This window comes from Lissotriton helveticus, chromosome 3_1 (assembly GCF_964261635.1).
Source record: "Lissotriton helveticus chromosome 3_1, aLisHel1.1, whole genome shotgun sequence".
NCBI classification, from domain to species: Eukaryota; Metazoa; Chordata; class Amphibia; order Caudata; family Salamandridae; genus Lissotriton; species Lissotriton helveticus.
In genome coordinates this window covers 180595985-180617963 of record NC_136061.1, presented here as the reverse complement: position 1 = coordinate 180617963, position 21979 = coordinate 180595985, and the positions used below count along the sequence as shown (strand labels likewise).

Below are 21979 nucleotides of genomic sequence, written 5' to 3'. Positions count from 1 at the left end.
CTGGCTGAGTTGCTGCTCCTCAAGGTGGGGTTGCATCGCCGTGGGAGTAGCCCGTCAGGTAGCTGGCACAGTTCAATGGGTTGAAGCACCCTATAGAATGGCCGCTTTGGACAGCTGGCCCCGTGCTCCCGTGAGGGGGCCAGTAAATGGGTGAGCAGGGCCGGTTCCACCCCATCACCACTGTGGTATCGCTGGCTGCACAAAGCTTCGGCAGCAACAGGCAGTGGGAGAAAAGTCGGAGAGGCGAGGTGTGCTGATTAACTCTCTGCACGTGTTTTAAGGGTGGGGTTCATCATCACCTCTTAATTACCTTGCCTGCGACCTCCAAATGGGATTGGAGGCGTACGTGCGGGGTCAGTGTCATGGTGCAGGGCGTGGCCCTTTGCCTTACTACGGTATACAAGAATACAACTCCACCAGGAGCAGACATACATTGTCCTCGGTTGAGCCCCAGTCTTTCTCGTAATGAACCTTTTGACTGAACCTAGTACAAAGAACAGCACACATTCCCATTCATGTCAGCCTACTCATGCAGACTCTACTTGTACAATAATAACCTTACTCGTGGATACCACAGTTTTTTTCAAGAATATCTTATTGCTAGTGCACAAACAATAGCTAAGGGGCATAGAAGCCACACACTAAAATCACAGAGTGTGTCAATTATTGCCACAGCAAAAGTCTGCATTTAATGATCAGGTTGCATCTGTTCCACATTTCAGTGTAAAATGTAAGCTGAAAATAGTCTGAGTGTTTCAAATTGGCACTTACTTAATGTTAGTGCTAGAACGCTCTCCAAACCACTTTTTCTTTTCAGATGCAGCCTTTGCTGATTAGATGATTGTTAGAATTCGAACAAACACATGATGTGAGGTGTCCCCAGAGCTTTAGTTAATTTGCTTGGAGAGAAAGGCAACATTCCATGTCTAGAGCTTTTGACGCCATTATACTTTTTGGAAATATAACTACATATCTAGAATTCGCAATGTAATGTACTTCCACGACTAGACATGCATTTGTTAAAGTCAATAGGTCTGACTGTTTTAAAACAAACTTCTTGATTGTTTTCCCACTCCCTCCTTCGTCTGCCATAGGGTCAGTGCTATTACCCCCGTCTCGAGTGGATCACCCCTAGTTGAATGCCTCGCACCACTTACCCCAATTTCTTTGATACATTTCCGGATATACCTGACTTCTACACATGTCCTATTCTGACACCCTGCACAAGTCTACATGCCCAAGAGGCAGTTGCTGCAGGCTGGTACCACTCTCTCCCCCCATCACCCCCCCTCAGATTCTAGCTATATAAGTCTAGCCTCAATTGGTGCAGTATTGTCCAACATTTATTTATAATTAGAAAGTGGTGCTCCCACATCATCTTTACATTCCATTCAATGTAGGATTTCGTGATTTATTTCTATTGCTTATCAATTTTCCACCAATATTTAGCGATTCTAGGGCACTCCCGCAATGTGTGAATGAAGGCTCCTTTTTTACTGCAGTCTCTGGGTGTAGCCCATTGCTTTAAGTTGTTCCCTACTATATATAGCATATGTGACACAGGAGTTTCAGTTGGGTTAATTGAAACTTTTCCTTAATTGCCACCATTAGGTTAACATGGGAGCTGCCTTCTAACATTTTACAAGTGTAACTTGCCATTGGGGCAAGATGGAGAAATGGAGTTTAGGCTCTCTGAACTCAGAATTTAATAACACACCTTTTAGTAAAAGTTGTTTTCAAATTGTGTGTTTAAATGTTCCACTTTTAGTAAATGAGCATCTTCTTGTTTAATCATCCTATGTGCCCCTGCCTCTTTGTGTATTCACCTTCTGGTTTTTGAAATAACAGGACCTGGGGATGTGTATTCACATTAGGCAGTCACAAGGGGGTCTGAGGTGTGCCTTGCCTTGCCTGGGTGACTCAAAGCGAGGCTGAATAGACCTTGTCTGCATTTAGAATGCTGGGAGGGGGTTCACTAGCACCTGAATAGGCTGTTTCTCCTTTTCACAATGCTGTCTCCACCTTCTCTGGTCCAGCTGTACAAGGAGGCCAGGACTGGTTTGGACTGGGCTCAGAGACCATTGCCACAAAGAGACCAATGAAAAAATGGGGTATAAGTATTGGACCTTAAACACCAAGACTTTGATCTCTTCTAGAAACAAGAGGACCCTGCCAAGAAGAAAAGCTGTGTGAGAAGCGCTACTGTTTCTGTGTGAGGGGTGGGTTGACCTGCAGTTGCTGTTTCTGTCTGTGGCAGAGGAAAAGGTCTAACTCTTTTTGCTCTACTGTGGTATCCTACATATGAAGAATCTCCAAGGGCTGTGTGTGCTTGCCTCCTGTTTTGGAAGACTTAGGGACATCAACGTCTTCCGTGTACTTTAAGGGAAATTTCCTTGAGCTTTGCTGGAAATTCCCTTGTGCTTTACTGAGACCACTCTGTGCTTTACTCATCTGGGGAGTTTTTCTTGCGTTTCCCTTCGTGGAAACCTCCCTCTTCATCGCTCCTTGGAAGCAGAGTGAGCGTTTGTTTTTCTTAAAGTTCTGGGCTGAGTCCCCACCCACTGTATGCAGAGGCCAAGGTCGGAGAAGATGTGGAAGTGCAAACTTGGCCGCTCGTCAAGGAAGCCAACTCGAAGGAGTCCTCAGTGTTGTCAGGTAACCGCGCAGCCGACAGGAGTTCCGGGCATTGCCCAGCAACACCCTGGAGGCAGAAGAAGACGCAGCATCAACAGCGGCCGCCCAGCCAGCCAGCACCACTGAGAGGAGCACCCAGAGACAGAGCATAATGCTCTGCGGGTGACCGGAGCATGAGCCCTGCCCTTACTGTACCAGCTGCACGGGGCCAGCATGCCATGCACCGCTACAGTAGCAGCACCTTCCACTTCTGTGCAAATCCGTTGGGGGCATTTTCTTTATTTGTCTGCATTTGCTTTGGTGTTTAGGTAGGTGGCTTAATTACCAGAAACAGCAACCTACCTAGCACCGGAACAGTGTGCTCAAAGATCATTGGTACCATAGTGCTAACAACAACGTGGTAATCCAGGTGTTGTTCCTTCACTACACGTGGTCATTGTAGATGGTAATAACTGGTATTTCTTTACCCCTAATGAAGACCATAGAACAAGTGTCCTGTTTGCATTCCCTTCCTATAATGTGCAGTAGAAGTTATTTAATGAAATAAGCAATCTAAAAGTGTGTTTTACAATGTTCTAACTTGTATGCTTATGACAATTACCTAGGTCGCAAACTGATTGAGATTTATGTGATTGTGTTGTAATGTGTTTATATACAATATAGGTGATATTTTTTATATACTACTGCGTGGAGTCTCTTTTGTAGTGTGCGTAGGTGTGTCACTGGAGTGTGTGTGTGTGTGTGTGTTGTGCAAAAACGCTTTGCACAATGTCTGTGGGATAAACCTGACTGCTCTGCCAAGCTACCACGGGGATTAGCGGGGGTTATCTTGGGTGTATGACTCTTTTATCCGGACTAGAGTGGTGGGTTCTGCCTGCCTTAGATGCATACCTTAGCCAACCAGAAACTCCATTTCCAACACTTGATCTCTTGAATGTTATACCTATTCATTAGGAAGTCTTCCAAGATTTAGGAGAAACAGAAAAAACAATTAAACACTTCACACAAATGACTATTAACCTGACAAAGGAGACATATATGCACAATGACATATGCACAGAGAATGGAACATCTGTCTATGGAGAGAAGCAGTGTCTGAAAATAATCAGTAGACTTCAGAGACCACATTTGGAGGGATTCTGGCACAAGGAATGTCTGTCTCAAATTGAAGGGACATGACCAGAAACATCCTAAAGTTTTAGGTAACTGAAGTGCAGGGGCGCAATGGCTCTGGTACAGGGGCATAGAGAGAGCACCCATCAAGAAAAAAAACTTACTCTTTCAAAGAGAGGAAGGAAAAGTGCAAGTTCAAAGGGAGTGATAATGTCTAATCAGAATGAGGGTGTTCTAGTGCAGAAGAAATCCTATGACATGGGTGAAATATCAAGGAGCATGTCTGGAGAAAGTGAGGAAAGGTAGGCATAGAGAGAATGCCCGCTCTCAGGGAACATATCTGTAGGAAGGGGATAGTTGCAAGGCAAGTGAGAATATCTAGTGAATCAATCAGTTGAAGAATGTGAAGACAGACGGATTGGGCAGATGCTCTTTCAAGTATTAAAGATGGTGAGGGAACATGCACAATATATGAAAAGCATGTGTCTTGACACCTGTGACATCTCTGAAGGCAACGGCAATAGGGTTTGTGTTTAGGCTTGTTAGGTATCTGGTCAGAAAATGCATGGATTGCAAAAATGTATTGGGAGGGGAGAGGACCATCAAACTGGATGAGAGCACGGAGAGTAGACAAGATTTCAAGCCCTAGGGCTAACCTAAAGTGATAACTGCAGTCACACAGCTCTTTAAATAATTGTGCTTCACACACTACACGAAACTCTACAAATGTACACACTGTAAACTAGTCGGTAAATGCACTGCTGCCATGCTCAACTTCACGCATCCTTCCATAAATGCACTGCTGCCATACTCTGTATCAGTGTCAATGCTGCTCAAGCACTGAAACACTGGCATAGCTTGTGTAATGTACCTCAAAAAGCTCAAGTTGAAGCAAGTGGTACTAAGGCCCAGGCAAAGCTCAAGCAATTCATCTAAGTTTTGGCCTGTAGCACCCACTGATTACAGAAAAACCCCTCCACTCACATATAGACTCCCAACATCTGGGAGCTCCCTTGCTATGTAGTACCTCTTTTATTATATTTTAGGGACCGATGGCCACAGGTGTGCAGTATGGCCTTCACAGGAATGTGGGAGTGACTGTAAGTTACACATGTAGGGGAGGAGAACGATTGAGAGAGAAAACGCTGAGGAGGTAAAGGAGTCATTGAAAAAGGAAAGAGAAGTCAGGATGGTGTGGGAAAGGAGTTCTCCTTCTTTTACATTTATAGATAGCTACAGACAGCTACACATGGACACACACCTCAGCCGTGACCAACTCATGCATCAAAAATCTTCTATTATTTGGTCACTGCTGATTTAGATTGATGTTGGGACTTCTCTACGAATCTTAGTCAGCATAGCAGGTGGCATCAAGGTAATCTGCGTAGCTTGATGTCACCTCAGAGTAGGAACGGGGTCTAGTTTGTGTCAGAACTATAATCAAGGATGGGGGGCAGTTTTGTGAGGAGACCTGTTAAATGTAAAGTTGCCAGCCAGCAGTAAATTGTAAAAAAAAAAGAAAATCTATATTGTGAGCTTCCCTCCAAACTTAAAGCATATTTTACTCTGGGACTCGTTGGCTTATGGCTACCAAAAAAAAGGAAATACCACGTCCAGATATGCAGAATGCTAACGGCCGAGCAGCCTGCTATAAATAAGGTATTGCAGGTGTCATGAGATCACTTTACATTTCTGTGTTCTAACATCGGACAGGGAGATGGGTAGCTGTCTCTTGAAAATCTAATTTCAAACCAACAATTGATAACTTTATTTCGGTCGATGACCATAAAAGCACAAGTAAAATATGTACATACAATAAAATACATAAATAGTTAAGAACCAGTGGTTAAAACATTATTAAACAGTCAGTTATCAAGAAAGTGATCTTCGTTAAAATTTAATTTCAGTTAATCAAGGTGGACCTTCTCCGCCACATACAGTGCAAAAAGCGGGAGACCGAAAACACAATTACGGGAGAAGTATCATATTTTAAAATTCTAACAGCTAGAGCACAATGTTTTAGTCCCAGGTTCCTGCATAATGGTACCAACCAGGCTCTCCGAATTGTGCCATAAGCCGGGCAGAAAAACAAAACATGGGCAGTGTCTTCTTTGCTATTATTACAGGCTAGGCAAGTTCCCTCCTCTTGACCTGCCCATTTGCAGGTCAATGACCCAAGTGGCAGGCTGCCGTGCCTGAGTTGTGTGTATAGTTTTCTTGCTAAGGGAGGTTCAATTTGGTCCAAGAATTCCTCCCTACTGGGCACAAGTTTTACCTGCAGAAATTCCAAAGACATCCTGCCCATGTTTGGCAGGCGTTGCAGCAAACTTAGGTTATAGTGCCTCAGACAGGCCAGCAGCTCAGTTCTCCGCACCACAGGGCAACTCTCCGCCGGGAACTCCCATATTTGAGGCATTCCTATTTGATGGGCAGTAGATTTAATGTGGAGCAGCCATGGTACTTTCTTACTCTTCAACGACCCCCAGACAGCAGCGAACTCAGCTCTGTAGTCCGCAAGCTCAGGTACTGTCCAGAGCCTTCGCCAATACAGGAGGGGTCGGGCCGCTACTAGTTCAGAGATGGGCTCCACGCCTAAGTCGAATATCAAGGGTAAGAGTGGGGTGCTTTGGGGTAGACCAATCGTATTTCTCATAAAGGCCCGTTCAACCCTAAGAAGGCTTGTTATACCTGCATGTCCCCAAAGTTCAGCACCGTAGGTTACCGCAGGTCTAGCTTGAGCAATATAAATTTCAAGCACTGGGGAGACTGGCTTAAAATGCGTTGTTCGGTGGAACTTACCAATGCCCCCTGATATCTGTGCGAGCTTTAGGGTGGATTTGGCTACCTGGGGGCCCCAGCCAAAATCCTCAGTCAAAGTGACCCCCAGGTATACAAAAGTTCTCACCCTTTCGAGCGGGGTACCGTTTTACGTAGGGCTAGGGCGGGTGCGTTTCGGGGGACCGAAGATCATACATTTTGTTTTTTCTAAATTAATCTCGAGTCCCCGCGAGGCGCAGAATGAAACAAACCCGTCCAAAACCCTCTGGATGCCTGTTGATGTTCGCGACAACCAGGGGGCGTCGCTATCCCTGACTCTATTTAGTTCCCCCACCAAACCGTTTATATAGAGACTAAAAAGCGTGGGAGCCAGGGCACAGCCCTGGCGTACGCCTCTAGAAACTGGGAAACGTGCGGTTAGTTCCCTGCTCTTCCCGCACCTCACCCGGGCATAGTTCCCTTCGTGTAACCGCTTCAGGACCTCCAAAAGGTAGAGAGGAAGGCCAAGATCTTTTAAGACCCTCCAAAGACTCTCCCTCGGCACAAGGTCGAAAGCGGCCCGCAAGTCAACAAAGACCAAGTAGAGGCTGCCACCCTCAATACTTATGGTCTTCCAATAGAGGACCTGCAGCCTGAAAGGTTGGTCCATAGTTGAAATCCCAGATCTAAAGCCAGCCTGAAGGGTAGTCATTACTTCCTGTTCCTCCGCCCATCCCAGTATCCTATCCAGGAGTATCCGGCCCATCAGTGTCCAGGAGACTTATTGGTCTATAATTTGACGGCTCAAGAGCGGACCCCTTCTTAAAAATTGGGACAATTTCGGCCCCCGCCCATGTGTCAGGAATCTTTGCCCCCTGTAGGACTGCGTTAAATAGTACAGTTAAGTATGGAGCCCATATCTTTGGCTGGGAACGGAAGAGATCACCTGGTACCCTGTCGAGGCCTGGCGCTTTGTTAGGAAGTTGTCTACTAATCGCAGTCTCCACCTCCTTGGCCGAGATACTCTCACCACTTCTCAGGGCCATCCTCATCTCGGTGTCCCTGTGTTCTAGCTGGTATCCCGTGCCCGAGGCCTCCCGCAGTTGACACTCGTGCGGGGGGTCTTGGGCAAGAGAATTCCAGGAGGGACCTTCAGGCTCTGGAATCCCAGACCTATCTAGATGGGCACTATGACCGATCACAGGGCCAGTGTAGAGTGCAGAGAAATGCGCCTCCCACATTGAGGGGGGTATGTTTGGTAGAAGGGTCCCCCCACCAGCGTTTGCACCAGAATTTACTAATGCCCAGAATAGTTTAGCATCTTTAGTCGCAAGGGCATCTCTGAGTTCTTCCCACCTCTCTTCTTCACACTCCCTTTTACCCCTAATCAGCTCCTTTTTGTAGATCTGTCTAGCTCCCCTAATATTCTGTCTATCTTTAGCCTTAATCGCCGCAAGGAGCTCCTTTTTCGAGTTCCTACACGCATCATTAAACCAGGGGTGTGTTTTTGGAACATACTTCTTAATTCTACTTATAGGGTAGAACACATCCCCTAGTGCCTCAACGAGCTGTTTGTGCGTATCTAACGCCTGCTGCCAACTAGGCGAGACACCCATCTGCTCAATAAAAGGGATAGCGAGTTGGTAGATTTTGGCAAGCTTCGTGGTTGAGTCTACAAGATGGGGCCACTTGACCCTCCTTATATTGTTGGTCAGCATAAGAGGAAGTGTCGTCAAGGCAGGTATGTGATCAGAAGTGGTTAATCCAAATGACCCTGGTTTAAAAGTTACTACCAGGGCATTGTGATCACTGTCCTGTCTTTGGATGACCCTGAATTCTTTCAGCTTGTCCCAATTTTTAGCATCCACCATTAAGTAGTCAATGATGGTAGTTTTATTTGCCTGATTAAAAGTTGCCATTGCTGGGCGGTCAGGTTCCAGTCTCCCATTGCACGCCCGCAGGGATGTCGCAAGGGAGAAGCTTTTTATTTGGAGCACAAGAGGTGTCCACGCCCTGACGGGGGCAATGTTCGGGTCCGGGATATGCCATAGTGCATCTACCTCATCTTGATCACCCAAGTCTATACTGCCCAAAGGTTCGAATTGGCAGTTAAAATCCCCTCCAAGAATTATTGAGATAGAGGGGTCTAACCCTTGGATAAAAGAGTTCAGAGCTCTAAATGTAGCTGATTCCTGGCCATTCCTAGATGGCCTAGAGTAGATGTTTATTAGTGCTACTTGTGGTCTGCCTGGGGGTTGTATTAGGATACACTGAATATCCGGGGATTTTGTTTGGATCTTGGTAGCTTGGATTCCCAGGTGAGTTCCTATCCAGATTGATAACCCGCCTGATGAACGGCCTCTGCCTATAGATACTGCCAGGGAATCAAATGTTGCAAAGGTCGGGCTCGAGCTCTCTTCTAGTGCCCATGTCTCTTGCATCAAGCAGATGTCATATTCTGCCATAAAGGTAACCCACTCTGGCGTAAGCAGCTTATTTTTTAACCCGGCAATATTCCAGGAAACTACCTTCAAACATCCTTCCTCTGAACTTGCTCGTCCTTCGACTTCCCTAGTCTCCCTGGTGCTAGTCCTTTTCCTTTCTAAGTTAACAGCTTCTGGAGCTTCCTTCAGCATTTGGGGCAGAATATTCTCTTTTGGTACCCCTGTGCTTCTGTATCCTCTAGGGGTGGGGTTTCACCTCGGGTAAGTCAATCTACATCTTCCAGGGCACTAAACCTATTCCAATGTGGCTGTATCGGGGGTAGTAGACCAAAGGAAGACATGCCCTGCCTATAGACCTCCCCGATTGTAGTTCTATGTGATGTGGGAAAGCCCCCCCTATTAGTGTGTGTCGGTCTTATACGACATGGTTCCAGGCTGGGAGTGGGGTAGAAGTACGAGAGGTGCAGAGGACATATTTGCGTGTCTGAACTATAGTGCGGGGCATTACAAATATACCTTACAGCAGAGACGTCCCTGAAATTCAGAATTATCACCGGCTACAGTCTTTGGGCTCCTCCCAATCCAGCCCACTCTTCTTGCTGACAGGATTTCCCCAGAGACATTCCCCGGAAGGGGTCGATTTACTCTGAGCCACTGTATGCACTTATTTTTCAGCTCAGTCTCCCTTTCTCTTTTCCCCTCGGTTAACGGTGGAACTCCTACGAGTGCCACCACATAGGATTGAGCATCGGGGGTAGATTAATTGTTGGTGGTTGTCGAGGAAAGTTTCTAGATGTTTGACTTTGTTTTGATGGGGAACTGGTGTAGTTCATCGCCTTCTCACCCTCTTTTGGATTTGGGTAGTCTTTCTCATTGGAGTTTGGCATGTTACCTGCTGCTTGGGAAGACTGTTTTTGAGGGTTGGCCCTTGGCAGGTGTTGGGGCGGGGTGTGCGTGGCCTTCTGGGAAATTGGTGTAGCTGCAGCGTTAGTGGTCTGTACTGGGGTGTTTTTACTTCCCACTACTCTATTTCTTAGAGCGCTTTGGGACGATATATCAGTAACTTGGGGTACAGAGTTTATCACTTGTTTAACAATCTCAAGAGGTCCTCCCCCTTTTGAGTTAGTGGCAGCAATAAGTTTATCAAGTTTTGAAACCAGAGGCTTGAGCTGGGCAACAATAGTCCGCTCTAGGGAAGCTGGTAGGTCGGCGACCATGTTTGTGACCCAGCATGGTATTCCTAGTGTTGGGCCATTTGTACTGGTGGTCGGTGTCACCAAGTCATTTCAAACCTTAATACATGATTGTAAAGTTAAAAAAAATGTGGGCTTTTGTCAACAGCAGGTAAAATTTAGGCCTCCTATTCGGTTTGAAATTGTGGGCAATGAGGGCGACTTCACATAGTGATGAAGGAATTTCTCACCTGACTTCACATGGACATGCACACATCTCCTGGATCCAAGCTGCCGCAGTGCCAGTTATTCACTGCTGGTGAATTCCCAGTCAGTATGTTATCCAGGGCCTGGGATCAAAAGTGCAGGCTTTCACAGCTCTTAAAAGTGATTTAATATTCTTATGGCGCTCTCCCACTGTTCGATCATCGGGTGCAAGGGAATGAAGAGAGGTGTGACACTGTAAATCTTTGGCGGTCTACATATTTCCTGTTCAGCAGCAAAGTCTTTTTTTTCTGCAGATTTATTTAGCGCTAACTCGACCTGAAGGTATTGGAGTGCTTTACACTATCACCCTTACATTACATGAGGACTCATTCATTTTTTGATAGGCACGGGGAGATTAAGTGATTTTCCCAGAATCACAGGGTGCTGAGGCTCGAACCTGGTTCCCCAGTTCCATAGTTGGCATCTCTGGCCGTAAGGCCACATCCTCTCCTCAAGTCTCATCTCATCCTCTCAAGTCTTGCACTTGCTAGGCTTTTCACGCAGGATAAATAACAAGACACCAAAGTGTAGACAGAACAGTAGAGTGCACACTCAAGTGGCCTGGCTCTGAGCAAGGGGCCATACTGCATGTGCGCACAGAAGTCGCTGCATCATGACGCTTACAATGGCCACACCCACCATCGTGACATCAGTAAGCTGGACTGTGCCTCAAAGGCGAATCACTCCATATGCCCACCGGGTATGTACGTAGCTGCCCCATCCCCCCAAAACTCGGACTATTTTCTGTGATCAGCATCTTTCCGGTATTTTACTTTTGCTGCTGACTCCCACATAATTTTTAGAGGAACGACCCTTATTACCAGTCCATAGCTGTCAAGGTTTCAGATTGCTTATGTGTGACATTTTCATAATTTTTGTGTAATTATGAGTGACATTCAACGACTATTAGTGACACTCTCTAGCATGCCAAATCAAGCAATGAAGATGAGGGAAACATATAAATATCAGAAATTACACCCATTGAAAAATAAGAAACTCTAAGAAGATCTTAAAACTGCTACAAAGCAGCAGAAATGGAAGGGCACTAACCTAGTGCCGTTACATAGGGTTGCTACATGGAGGCTGTGCTTTGGTGCAGCCAGGCCCCAGAGTCAGAGGTTTGAGGAAAGCGGGAGGTGTGAGAAGGCTCCATACATGGGGTTGCTACATGGAGACTGCGTGTCACTGCAGCTAGGCCCCAGATCCTGTAGTTTTGAGGGAAGCAGAGGTGTGTGAGAAGGCTACATACACATAGCTGCCAAGTTTTCAGATTCTGTGACACCATGGATTCAGTGCACTTGTGAATAACACTCAACTCCAGAATGTGTGACACTTAGTGTGACATTTTCCTGAAAGTAAAACCAAGCAATGAAGTGCATGGAAATAAGTTACACGCTTTTGATCAATGAAAAGCCCTAAAACATCTTTCAACTGCCTCAAAACATTGAAATGGAAGGTTAAAATACTGATACAAAATTATTTGTGTACCAAGAAATAGAAAAGTAAAGTCTTACACCTGTATTACATTGAACTTTATTGCATCCTAATAATTATTACAGTGAAGTACGTGAGTTCCTTGCTCACCTTGCCACTGGATTCAAGCAAGCCTAGCTGAAGACGGCTGAAATGCCAGAAACCGGTCCTAGGAAGCTTATTTCCAGTCCAGGGAAGGCATGGCTTGGCAGTTCGGGCTGGACTGTTCCCATGAGGCACAGGGTCAGACTGATTTGCATATGGCCATGTCTGAACTGGGGTGGCAGAGTGGGCTAAAGAATGGTGATGGATTAAACCGAGATCTTTTGACTGGGTGTGAGTGTTTGATTGGTTCAGATGCTCCGTCCATCACCACCCCCTTTTGTACCGCTTTGTTCGCCATAAGTTGGCAGGGTATGCTCAGACGTGAGTCCCTTGCTCACTTTGCCACTGGATTCAAGCAAGCCTGGCTGAAGACGGCTGAAATGCCAGAAACCGGTCCTAGGAAGCTTGTTTCCGGTCCAGGGAAGGCATCGCTTGGCAGTTCGGGCTGGACTGTTTCCATGAGGCACAGAGTCAGACTGATTTGCATATGGCCATGTCTGAACTGGGGTGGCAGAGTGGGCTAAAGAACGGTGATGGATTAAACCCAGATAGTTTGATTGGGTCAGATGCTCCGTCCATCACCACCCCCTTTTGTACCGCTTTGTTAGCCCACTAATAGCATTTGATTTACAGTTGCACTCATCAGGCGCTCGCTTTGGGTGATTAAGTAAGAAGCCGTTGCAGACTGTTCTCCTGTCACTATAGTGAATTGCTCAGTAGCGTGTTCTCTCTATGACTTTATTTATATAGCTTGTACAGTTCCAGGTTATTTAATCGAATTTACAGTGATGTGAAGTATGCATCCATGCATTGCAAAAATGGGAAACTGAGTTGGTTCATCAAGGGTCTTGAGAAATGGGAATAGATAGAATCAAAGAGCAATCACTTCAATACAGTAGTTCCAAATGTACTTTTTGCTAAGGAGATTTGGAATATGGATTTAACGACAGTCGATAGACTCAAGTCAAAACTAGTAGTTCTACATATATTTGTTATGAAAAGCAATTGTGCTTGCTTTTCATAAAACAATTTATGGAGATTATTAACAGAATCACTCATCTATTTTTATTTATCTTAATTTCTTTCATCAGCACCCAATAGCAAGAAGAGGGTCAATTTGGAGGATCCTGGACCAGCTGGTCAGCCGGTGCTGACCACCGATGCTGCTGCAGAGGACTCTGCTGATCCCAGTAAGTTCTTTTATGATTGTTGTAGACTTTTTAGACTATAATCGTGGGGTATTGGAATGTTGGTGTTGTCTATCGTGAAGATTCAGATAGCAGGCCCAAGTGTACTAGAATTTTAAATAAAAATCACCATGTATGTGTGTTGAGAAGGCTTTCCTTTTCCTGCCTATGCCTAGCTCTAACACAGTTCTAGCTCTAACACAGTTCAGCTCAGGAGAGAGTGGCATGGTCATCATCACTGTCCGCCCCCCAATATAGCGTGCTGCAGACTCGTTCCTTTATAGTTACAGTATTCCATCAGTTTCCCATGACAGTGCAGCAATGTTGGAAAAAATGCATTCCCAATCCCATTGCATTTGCCAACCAACACTTACCATATATATTTCATTGACCATTATTCCACGCCAGGGTTGTCTAACTTTGAGAAGCAATGAATCAAATGTCCAGAGTGATATTTTGAAGATACTGACATGCTAACTGAGCTGTAGTGCTGCATTGCAGTTGTATTTGGGGTTGTGTATCTGGGATCTAAATTATGTGTAATGTTTTATTCTAGCCACACTGAACATCAGTGATGTCGGCTCCAGTGCTAAGGCAAGAGGAGATAACTTCACACCACCATTAAGGAACCTAAAATATTCCCTGTCCGTAAAGTAATGGTGGTACATGGGGGTGTCAGAATGAAAACCAACAATATTTCTTTTAATTTTGCAGAGCCAAAATACCAAGTCCAAGTCCTAAAGAGAATCCCGTATTTGTTAGGGATGCGAAACGCGTTGGCTTTAAGTATGGGGGACTGCTGATGGGGTGTGTCATGAGGAATGTTAAATAATATTTCCCTCAGCAGCTTCTGACAACACCCATCAGTAGGTTAGGTATCCCCATCCTCTCACAGGCAGGACAGGAAACATGTGTTTAGAAAATGAGTAACTGTCCATCTGGTGTTAATATGAATGTAGGACTGGTTTAATTTCAGGCTGGCACACATGAGTTATTGATGTTTTTTCTTGTGATTATTGATTTGTTGTTATTATTTGTTTGCAAAAACGTTCCATATATTATTATTTTATCTCACAACATTTTTTTTGCACTATGTAAATCTTGTATATAGTTCTATTTCAAACTTTTTAAATTGTGTGATTTACTAATGGTGTTTCTTTGAAAAGACATGCTCTATTGATTTATGAATGTCTTTGATGAAATATAAAAAATATTCCCCTATTCTATTCGCGCTGTATATTGACCCCCTTATACAGTGTATTCTTGACTGCCCAGAGATAGCTCCAGTGATATGCAATGGCTATTCAAGTAAAATACTGGCCTACGCTGACGATCTTGCAGTGTTAACAAATAATCCACAACAAACTCTTCCTATTCTAATTCAGATGGCTAAATTGTTTAGGGAAGAGTCAGGCTATCTCCTAAATGAAACAAAAACGCAGGTTATTTGTTCTAAAAATATAGCCAAAACTGACTATAGATTCGTCGACTCTGCCATATATTTAGGGGTAAAAATCAATGCCAATGTTGAGAAAATTGTAAGTGAGAATTATCTGCCACTTATTAAGGATATTGAGAAGGAATTAAAAAGAATAGATGTGCTACACTTCTCATTAATAGGAAGGGTAAATGCAGTTAAAATGTCTATGCTCCCTAGAGTTCTCTACTTATTTCGGGCCATCCCTTTAGCAATAGAGGACAGGATCATGAAACAACTTGAATCTATGTTTATCAGATTTGTATGGCAATATGGCAGGGTAAGGAGATCTACAAACTTAATGGCACTGCCCAGAGAAAGGGGTGGGATGGGATTGCCGAATTTAAAGTTATATCATTGGGCCTGCTTGCTAACCCAAATGACTACTCTATTTCAATCTACATCTGTACCTGATATAACACCTGGGTTTGTAGATCAACAATGTCCGCCCCAGATATATAGGATGCTATTGGGTGAAAAGACTATAAATGTATTTCAGTGTGAATTGGAACGAAGCTTTTATAAAAAAACAAGATTGAAGACACTGATTGGCACATGGAAGGTTTGGAAAGCAATTATGAAAATGTTTAATATCCCGAAAATCTATTCCTATCTGCAATTGTATAACTCATCTCTCTTTCCTCAACTAAAAAACGATAATAATTTGCTGATGTGGAAAAGGCTGGGGCTTAGATCCTTGGGAGATTTAATGGAAGAAGGTGAAATTCTGGGGTTCGAAATGCTGCAGGAAAGATTTGGTATTCCAGACAGTCAATGGCTGGTTTATGGTCAAGTTACCAGGGCAATTAAGGCAGTCAGGCCACAGATTTCACATACAGCAGATTTTCCACTGATTGAGTTATTAATTAGAGGTTGTAGGAAGATTAAGATTTTATATAATTGCTTATTGGACCAAATCCCGGATGATATTGAGAAGGTTGAGTCTAACTGGGCGACAAAATTAGGGGATTCTGATGTTGATCTGGATCTTGCTCTCGTATTGAATAAAAAAATATTCCGGGCATCAAACCTTCGCGCACAACACTACAAGACTATTTTTAATCTTTACCATACACCCGTGAAGATATTTGCCTGGGGTCTAAGCGAAAATGATAATTGTCCCAGATGTAATGAAAGCCAGGCAGATATTATACATAAGTTTTCTTCCTGCAAACAGTTGGAAAATGTTAAAAAAGAAATAATGAAATTTATGGAGGGGCTGCTAGGTCAGTCCATCGACCTATCCCCTACCTTAATTTTACTGGGTACAGACTCTAAGTTGGGTTTAGACGAGGCTGAAAGAGATCTAATATTTTTATCTGTAGCGGTACTTAGAATTTTAATTTCTGCGGCGTGGAAAGATACGAACCCCCCATCCTTTCAGATGTGGCTCTCGAGATTTCTAGGAATTCATAACATAGAATCCTGCCTCTACGAATATAAAGGCATGAGGCAGCGTAGGGAGGGTATACGCCTATGGGCTCCTGTAACTAATTGGAGAATAGATAGAAATGGGTAAAAAAAAATTGTTCATCTCCAATTAATTGAAACTGATTTCTAACCCTATTTATCTATTTATTTATTTATTTATTTATTTATTTTTTCTCGTTCCCGCTAACAAGATGTAATTAAAAATGTATGTAAATATATCAAATATTTATCAGATTCTTATCATGTATGTAATAATTGTTGAAATTTGTCCATTTATGTACCATTTTTATCAAAAAAAAAAAAAGATCAAATATAAAAAATAAGAGTAATAAAGGGCAAAAACTTTGGAATTAATGGTCTAGGTTTATCACAACTCTACTCAAAATAACCCCCAGACATCCCGTTGCTTATTTCAATATTGAGGTGGTCCAGTCTGGGGAGTTACGGACCCAGGCCTTGCTCGATCACACTAGCAAGAGGAGACTGCAGCGTGCCAGTTGGAGGAGGAGAAGCGGCAGCAGGGACGGGCAGGGGTAAATTACATAATTTCTTGCAATTACTATGCTCGCCAGCTATTTTCATGGCGTCGCTCGTCGTCATCAAATATGACTGTGAAAAGACCCCCAGCTTTACCAGCCACAGCGGCAGTTGTGTTATTATTATGGCCTCTTCTATTTGCAATGCAACAAAGTCTCACATAATGAGCTTTGATGGCTTGAGGGAGACATTAAAGATCGGAAGGTAACTTAAAAGAAAGGAAATGGTATACGAGTAAAAGGGTGGGTGGGAAAAAGGGTGTGCAGTGGATGGGCGAAAGGATGGTTTGAGAAAGGGTTGCCATTGACCGGGTGGCTAATGTATTGGAAATTTTGGTGAAAGACTGGATGGGAGAAAGTAAAGCTTAATCATGGTGGCTATGGGTGAATTAGAATGAAAGGATGAATGAATATTTGGATTGTTTGGATGAATAAGCAAGGCAGCTCTTCTTCTCACGAGAAGCATGCTGCTGCTCACCTACTTACTACAACTTGCTGCTTATTTGGTTTTTGTAGGGTTATCACTATCATTTAAAGCTATGGTTCTATGTAGGGGTTATTTATGCATTTTTATTCTTTGTTCTACTCCCTTGACTTGCTGTATTTGTTAAGTAAGCCAGATCTATCCTACCTATCATTCATCATCCCCCCTCCCCGCACATGGCATTTTTTCCAACTATGACTGAAGTGCCGTATGGGTCAATTAATTTGTGACTGCAGGGTTGGCTGTTTAATGTGCATCTGCTTCAGTTAATGCGGCATTTACAATGTTTTCAGTGCATTGCAAACACCTGACATACAAGGTGTGTTGTTCCTTCGCCCACTTAGTCACCTCTTAGTACTTCATTCCTTCATTTTTTCCTAAGTTCTTCCGTTCCAGCCTTCCAAATTGGAAAATCTATTCTTGGCATGTGCCCCATTTAATGCGATACCCATGGGAAGTGATTCCAGAACATATTTCATGGTTTCCGGTAATAGATTTAATTTACACGTATTCAGATTTTTCCCTTTCAAATTGTACCGTGACTGAATACGTCAAAGATGATTAATCAATGATCAGTGTAGTGACCCCTCTATTATATATTAAAAAGCTCTACCCTACCTGTCTAATCCCTCTACCCTACCCTACACCCTGCAGTAGAGAAAATCAAGTTTCCTTTCCTTGGTTACTGGCCAGCAAACACATTTGTTACAATTACAAAGTAAAGTGGGAGAGAGTGCATAATTTGGTATCAAGTTTGGCATATGGGATACACAGTGACGAATGTGCCAAATAAAATCATTATAGTTCATTCCTTTACCTGTAATGCAGTCCATTAGATTCATTTTCCTCAACGTCTACTTACGGCAGACATAAAAATATGTTAATATCCACATTTCATACATGAGGTGTGTGACTGACGTAGTATCCTATTTATTATTCATCTGCCTCTTTGGAGATAAGGTAGAAAGAGAAATGCCTATGGCGAAGAGCAGAGCCATTGGAATAAAAAATACATAATTTCAACTACAGCTGTAGACAGTTTCAAACTAGCAGAGGCGCTGGCTAGCAATGAGCATGGCTTTCATTATTTTAGCACCACACAACTTGTACTCAGCATAGTGCATAATGCCGTACTCATCAATGAGAAGTAATCTATTTTTCAGCTCAAAGTGTCTGACTTTGTTCATAGTTGCTTGAAAAGCCTTTAAAAGAAAAAATATTCAACACACCATTTTTTTAAAATCCTGTGATGGTATTTTCTGCCTGGTAATACTTTTCTGCCACACAGTCAGTACTTTTTTATGCTTGGCAACATTTGTGGGTAAAACATAAAATTGGCCTTGTGACTCTCCTAATCATAATCACATCAAATAAATTCCAATGGCCCTAGAGGACTAGCAATGTACTACTACTGTGCCACCCAGTTATTTAAAACAATTGTTTGTGCAGACCATTATTTACAATTTGTCTTTTATGTTTTTCTCATTATACCTACTCCTGCACCCGATAGGCGGGAGAGAGCGGCCCGTTTGCAGCAGCAGAGGCTGGAGCGTAGCAAGCAGGAAATCCAGCGGCTGGAGGTCCTGGAAGTGGAGGAGGAGGAGGAAATAAATGCATAACGGCGGGCCCCAGTGCAGCCACTCCCCCTCAGGCTCCCGCCCATCCCATCACTGGCGCCTCCGCCAGACAATTGCTGCCACCACCCACCACAATGGCAACAGGCCATTGCTGTGCCGCATCCTGCAGCAGCTGGGCACCATCGAAGGCCAGCTCACCACGATGGAGCAGAGCCTGGACCTGCTCCGGACCGACGTCCATAATGCCCTCTTATAGCCCTTTTGGGTGGGAGGGATTTTTTGGGGCTGAGTGGAGAGGGTGGTAAGAGAGTTGGGACTGGAGAGACGTCCTTGGACATTTTGAGTTTTGGGGCTTAAGTCAGTTTTGCTTTATAGAGGGGTGGTCATGTTGTTTGGATGGAGAGGATATTTATTTATTTATTGAGTGTTTTTTTGTTTAACTCGAACAAGGCCCAGAGTTGGGTATCAGAGCGGTTCACATATCTATAGCATTGTAGTCCTAAACAGTAAAACTGATACCTATAAACAGTGGCCGGGTATCTGAAATTGTTTTTTACAAATGAGGAAACATTGGTGCATTCAATAATACAGTTAGAAAGAACATAATTTATTAATTTATAACACATTCGTACTTGTTCTGGGTATTCACAATGGTGACATTTAGATGTGTTGTCTTCAAAGAGATATATCAGTACAAAATTAGGACCAGAGGATTGGGCCTAGCTATAGAATGAGGAGCTTCATATAGAGTCTGATAATGGATGAACTGACAGAGAGTATCACTCAGCAGGCCTTCTTTTTTTAATATTGTAGTAGATTTGATTTTTCTGATGTTCAGAGGGAGAGAGATTTATATTCTTGGTGCAGCTCCAGAGAAAGCTCTATCATATGTTTTTTTTAAATGGAAGAACAAAGGTTTCAGAAGAAGATTACCCATGCTCCAAAAGAGTCTACTTCCTCCAGAAATCAAAATTTTCTGTGCTAGATACAGTTGAGTTTTGTGGTGGGTCACTTTTTGTGTGCTACAGGCCATCTTTAGTTGAATGCGTACCTCATAAGGCAGCCAGTTAAGCGCCTTCAGATGTGGAGTGATGTGATCAATTTTTTTTAACCTGTTAAGAGTTTTGCGGCTGCATTAAGACATGCTTTAAGCGGGGCTGTAGGGATCTTGGGTAGTCCTGATAAAGTTGTACATCTATATTCAGGACTAATGTCTGAACTACTGTTTTGAGGTCTGGTGATTTGATGAAAGGTTTCATTTTTCTAAGATAGCTGAGGTGAAAGCGGGCATTTTAAGCCCTTGTGTTGATGTGTGATTGCATATTTAGTTTCTTATCAAGAGTGATTCCTAGCAACTTGGTTGAATCCACTAGGATCGGGCAAACAGGTTGGTGCAGTGTTCCGCTTGGTCCAATCCTTCATCTCCGTGGAGCTTTTTGAGGGGGAGATTAGAAGGAATTTGTTTTATGAGAGTTTAGCTTAAGGTGACTGTTAGCCATTGAATGGACTTTTTAATGCTTGGGTCATCGTCTTAATCTCTTCTAGGGAAGTGTTCTTAATATACAGCTGTGTCTCATCTGCATACATGTGTAAGGATATGTTCGCCTGCTGAAACATTCCAGTTAAAGGTTCAATACAGAGATTAAATAGTGATGGGGATAGTGTTGAGCCTTGTGGTACTCCTAATAGGTTTGAGGATGGTGAGGATAGAATTTGAGTCAAAATAAATCTTTGTGTTCTATTCTCTAAGAAGGATTTGAACCATTTTAGGACAGTTCCCGTTATACCCATCCTGTTCTCAAGTCTCTCAAGTATTTTGCCATGGTTAACAGTGTTGAAAGCAGACAAGAGGTCAAGCAGCACAAGCAGACATGTTTCATTACGATCTAATGCAAGTAGGGTGTCATCAACTGTATGTGAAATTGCTGTTTCGGTGCTGTGCCCGGGTCTGAAACCTGATCAGCAGATTTCTAATAGCTTCAATTCCATAATGTGTTGGTTCAGTTGTTACTGAACATATTTTTTCCATTACTTTGGCTAGCATGGGAATGTTAGTTATTGGTCAAAAATCGTTTGGGTCCCAAGGGTTTCTGTTGTTTATTTTAGGATGGGGATGACTTGGTCAGTTTTTCGGCAATCCGGGATGGATCCTGCAAAAGCGATGCATTGATTATCTTGGCCCAAATTGGGATGACAGTATTATTGATAGATGACAAGCAATTTGACGGGAGAGGATCTTTGTCGTGGTTGTTCGTTTTTATAGTCGATAAGATTTTGGTAATAGCTCTGTGGTCATATAGTTTGAAGGTAGACCACTGAGCTTTATTTTTGGGCACTGACAGGGTAGGTTGGGCTGGAAGATCGGATGGAGAATGTTTAGGGGTTTATTGGGTTGTCAGCTTCAGTCTTGAGCTCATTCTCTAGGGCAATGGCTTTAGCAGTAAAGAAAGAAGAGAATTAGTTGCTGCTTTAATGTGATTTTGATGTCAAGAGGGCAGATTTGGCCATTTTGTTTCATTGTTGTTTTAATATTTTGAAGAGTTTCCTCGGTCTGTTTTTGGCATTGTCAAGTTCCGATCTAAAGAAGTCTTTTTTTATGCCTGGGTGGAGTTTGAGGAGTTCGGCTATGCAGAACTCCCTGAAGTACAAATAATACTCTGCCACGCTATGCTGAGCTCCACAAGCGGCAGAGTGGGTAAAAAAAATGCAGTTTGCGATAATTTTCAGTGCCGGGTGTTTGTCCGTGCTGTGAAATTATCGCAAACGGCACCATGCATAGCGCAAGTGGGCAGTGCTTCCTTTTTACTGCTTGAGTAGATTTTCTACCCGCTTTCTCAATGTGAACAGACGGTTTCTCAATGCGAGCAGTCGCGAGCATACGTGGCTACCCGCATTGAGCAATCCAACCACATGTTTTGAGAAATCTCACCGGGCGGTTAATTTCCCTTGCTCGTGCTCACCAACTTGACGTTGATGAACACAAATGAGGAGAAAATCTCGCCAGGAGGTGGATTTTCCTTGCTTGCACTTGAGGAAAACCTCTCTAACTCTGCGAGCGGAGCGGAGTTCACTGCCCAGAATTAGTCTTTTTTTGATTTTAGGATACTTTTTTTGTAGGAGTTTCTGGACTTTCTTAGCAGTCTTAAGTGAGAGGATGAAGGATGTTGTCTCCATTGCCGTTCGGTTAGTCTCAGTTTACGTCTTTCTTCATTGAGAGATCCATTGATCCAAGGGTTGTTGCCTTTGTCTGGTATTCTTTTAAATTTTGGCAGGGCTATGGAATCAATTAGTTTTGTCATCGTGGAGTTGTAGTGTTCAGTAA

The 21979-nt window shown here is 43.5% G+C and overlaps 1 protein-coding gene across 1 annotated transcript in view; it reads left to right on the top strand.

Moving 5' to 3' along the window:
• LOC144824465 (uncharacterized) overlaps positions 1–19934 on the top strand; it is a 304812-nt gene extending 284878 nt beyond the window's left edge. The window contains exons 3-4 of the mRNA XM_078683558.1: positions 13057–13155; positions 18591–19934. Of these exons, the coding sequence (XP_078539684.1) occupies positions 13057–13155; positions 18591–18691 (200 nt within the window). The 3' untranslated portion in view covers positions 18692–19934. The remainder of the gene's footprint in view (positions 1–13056; positions 13156–18590) is intronic.
• Positions 19935–21979: the final 2045 nt, after the last annotated feature.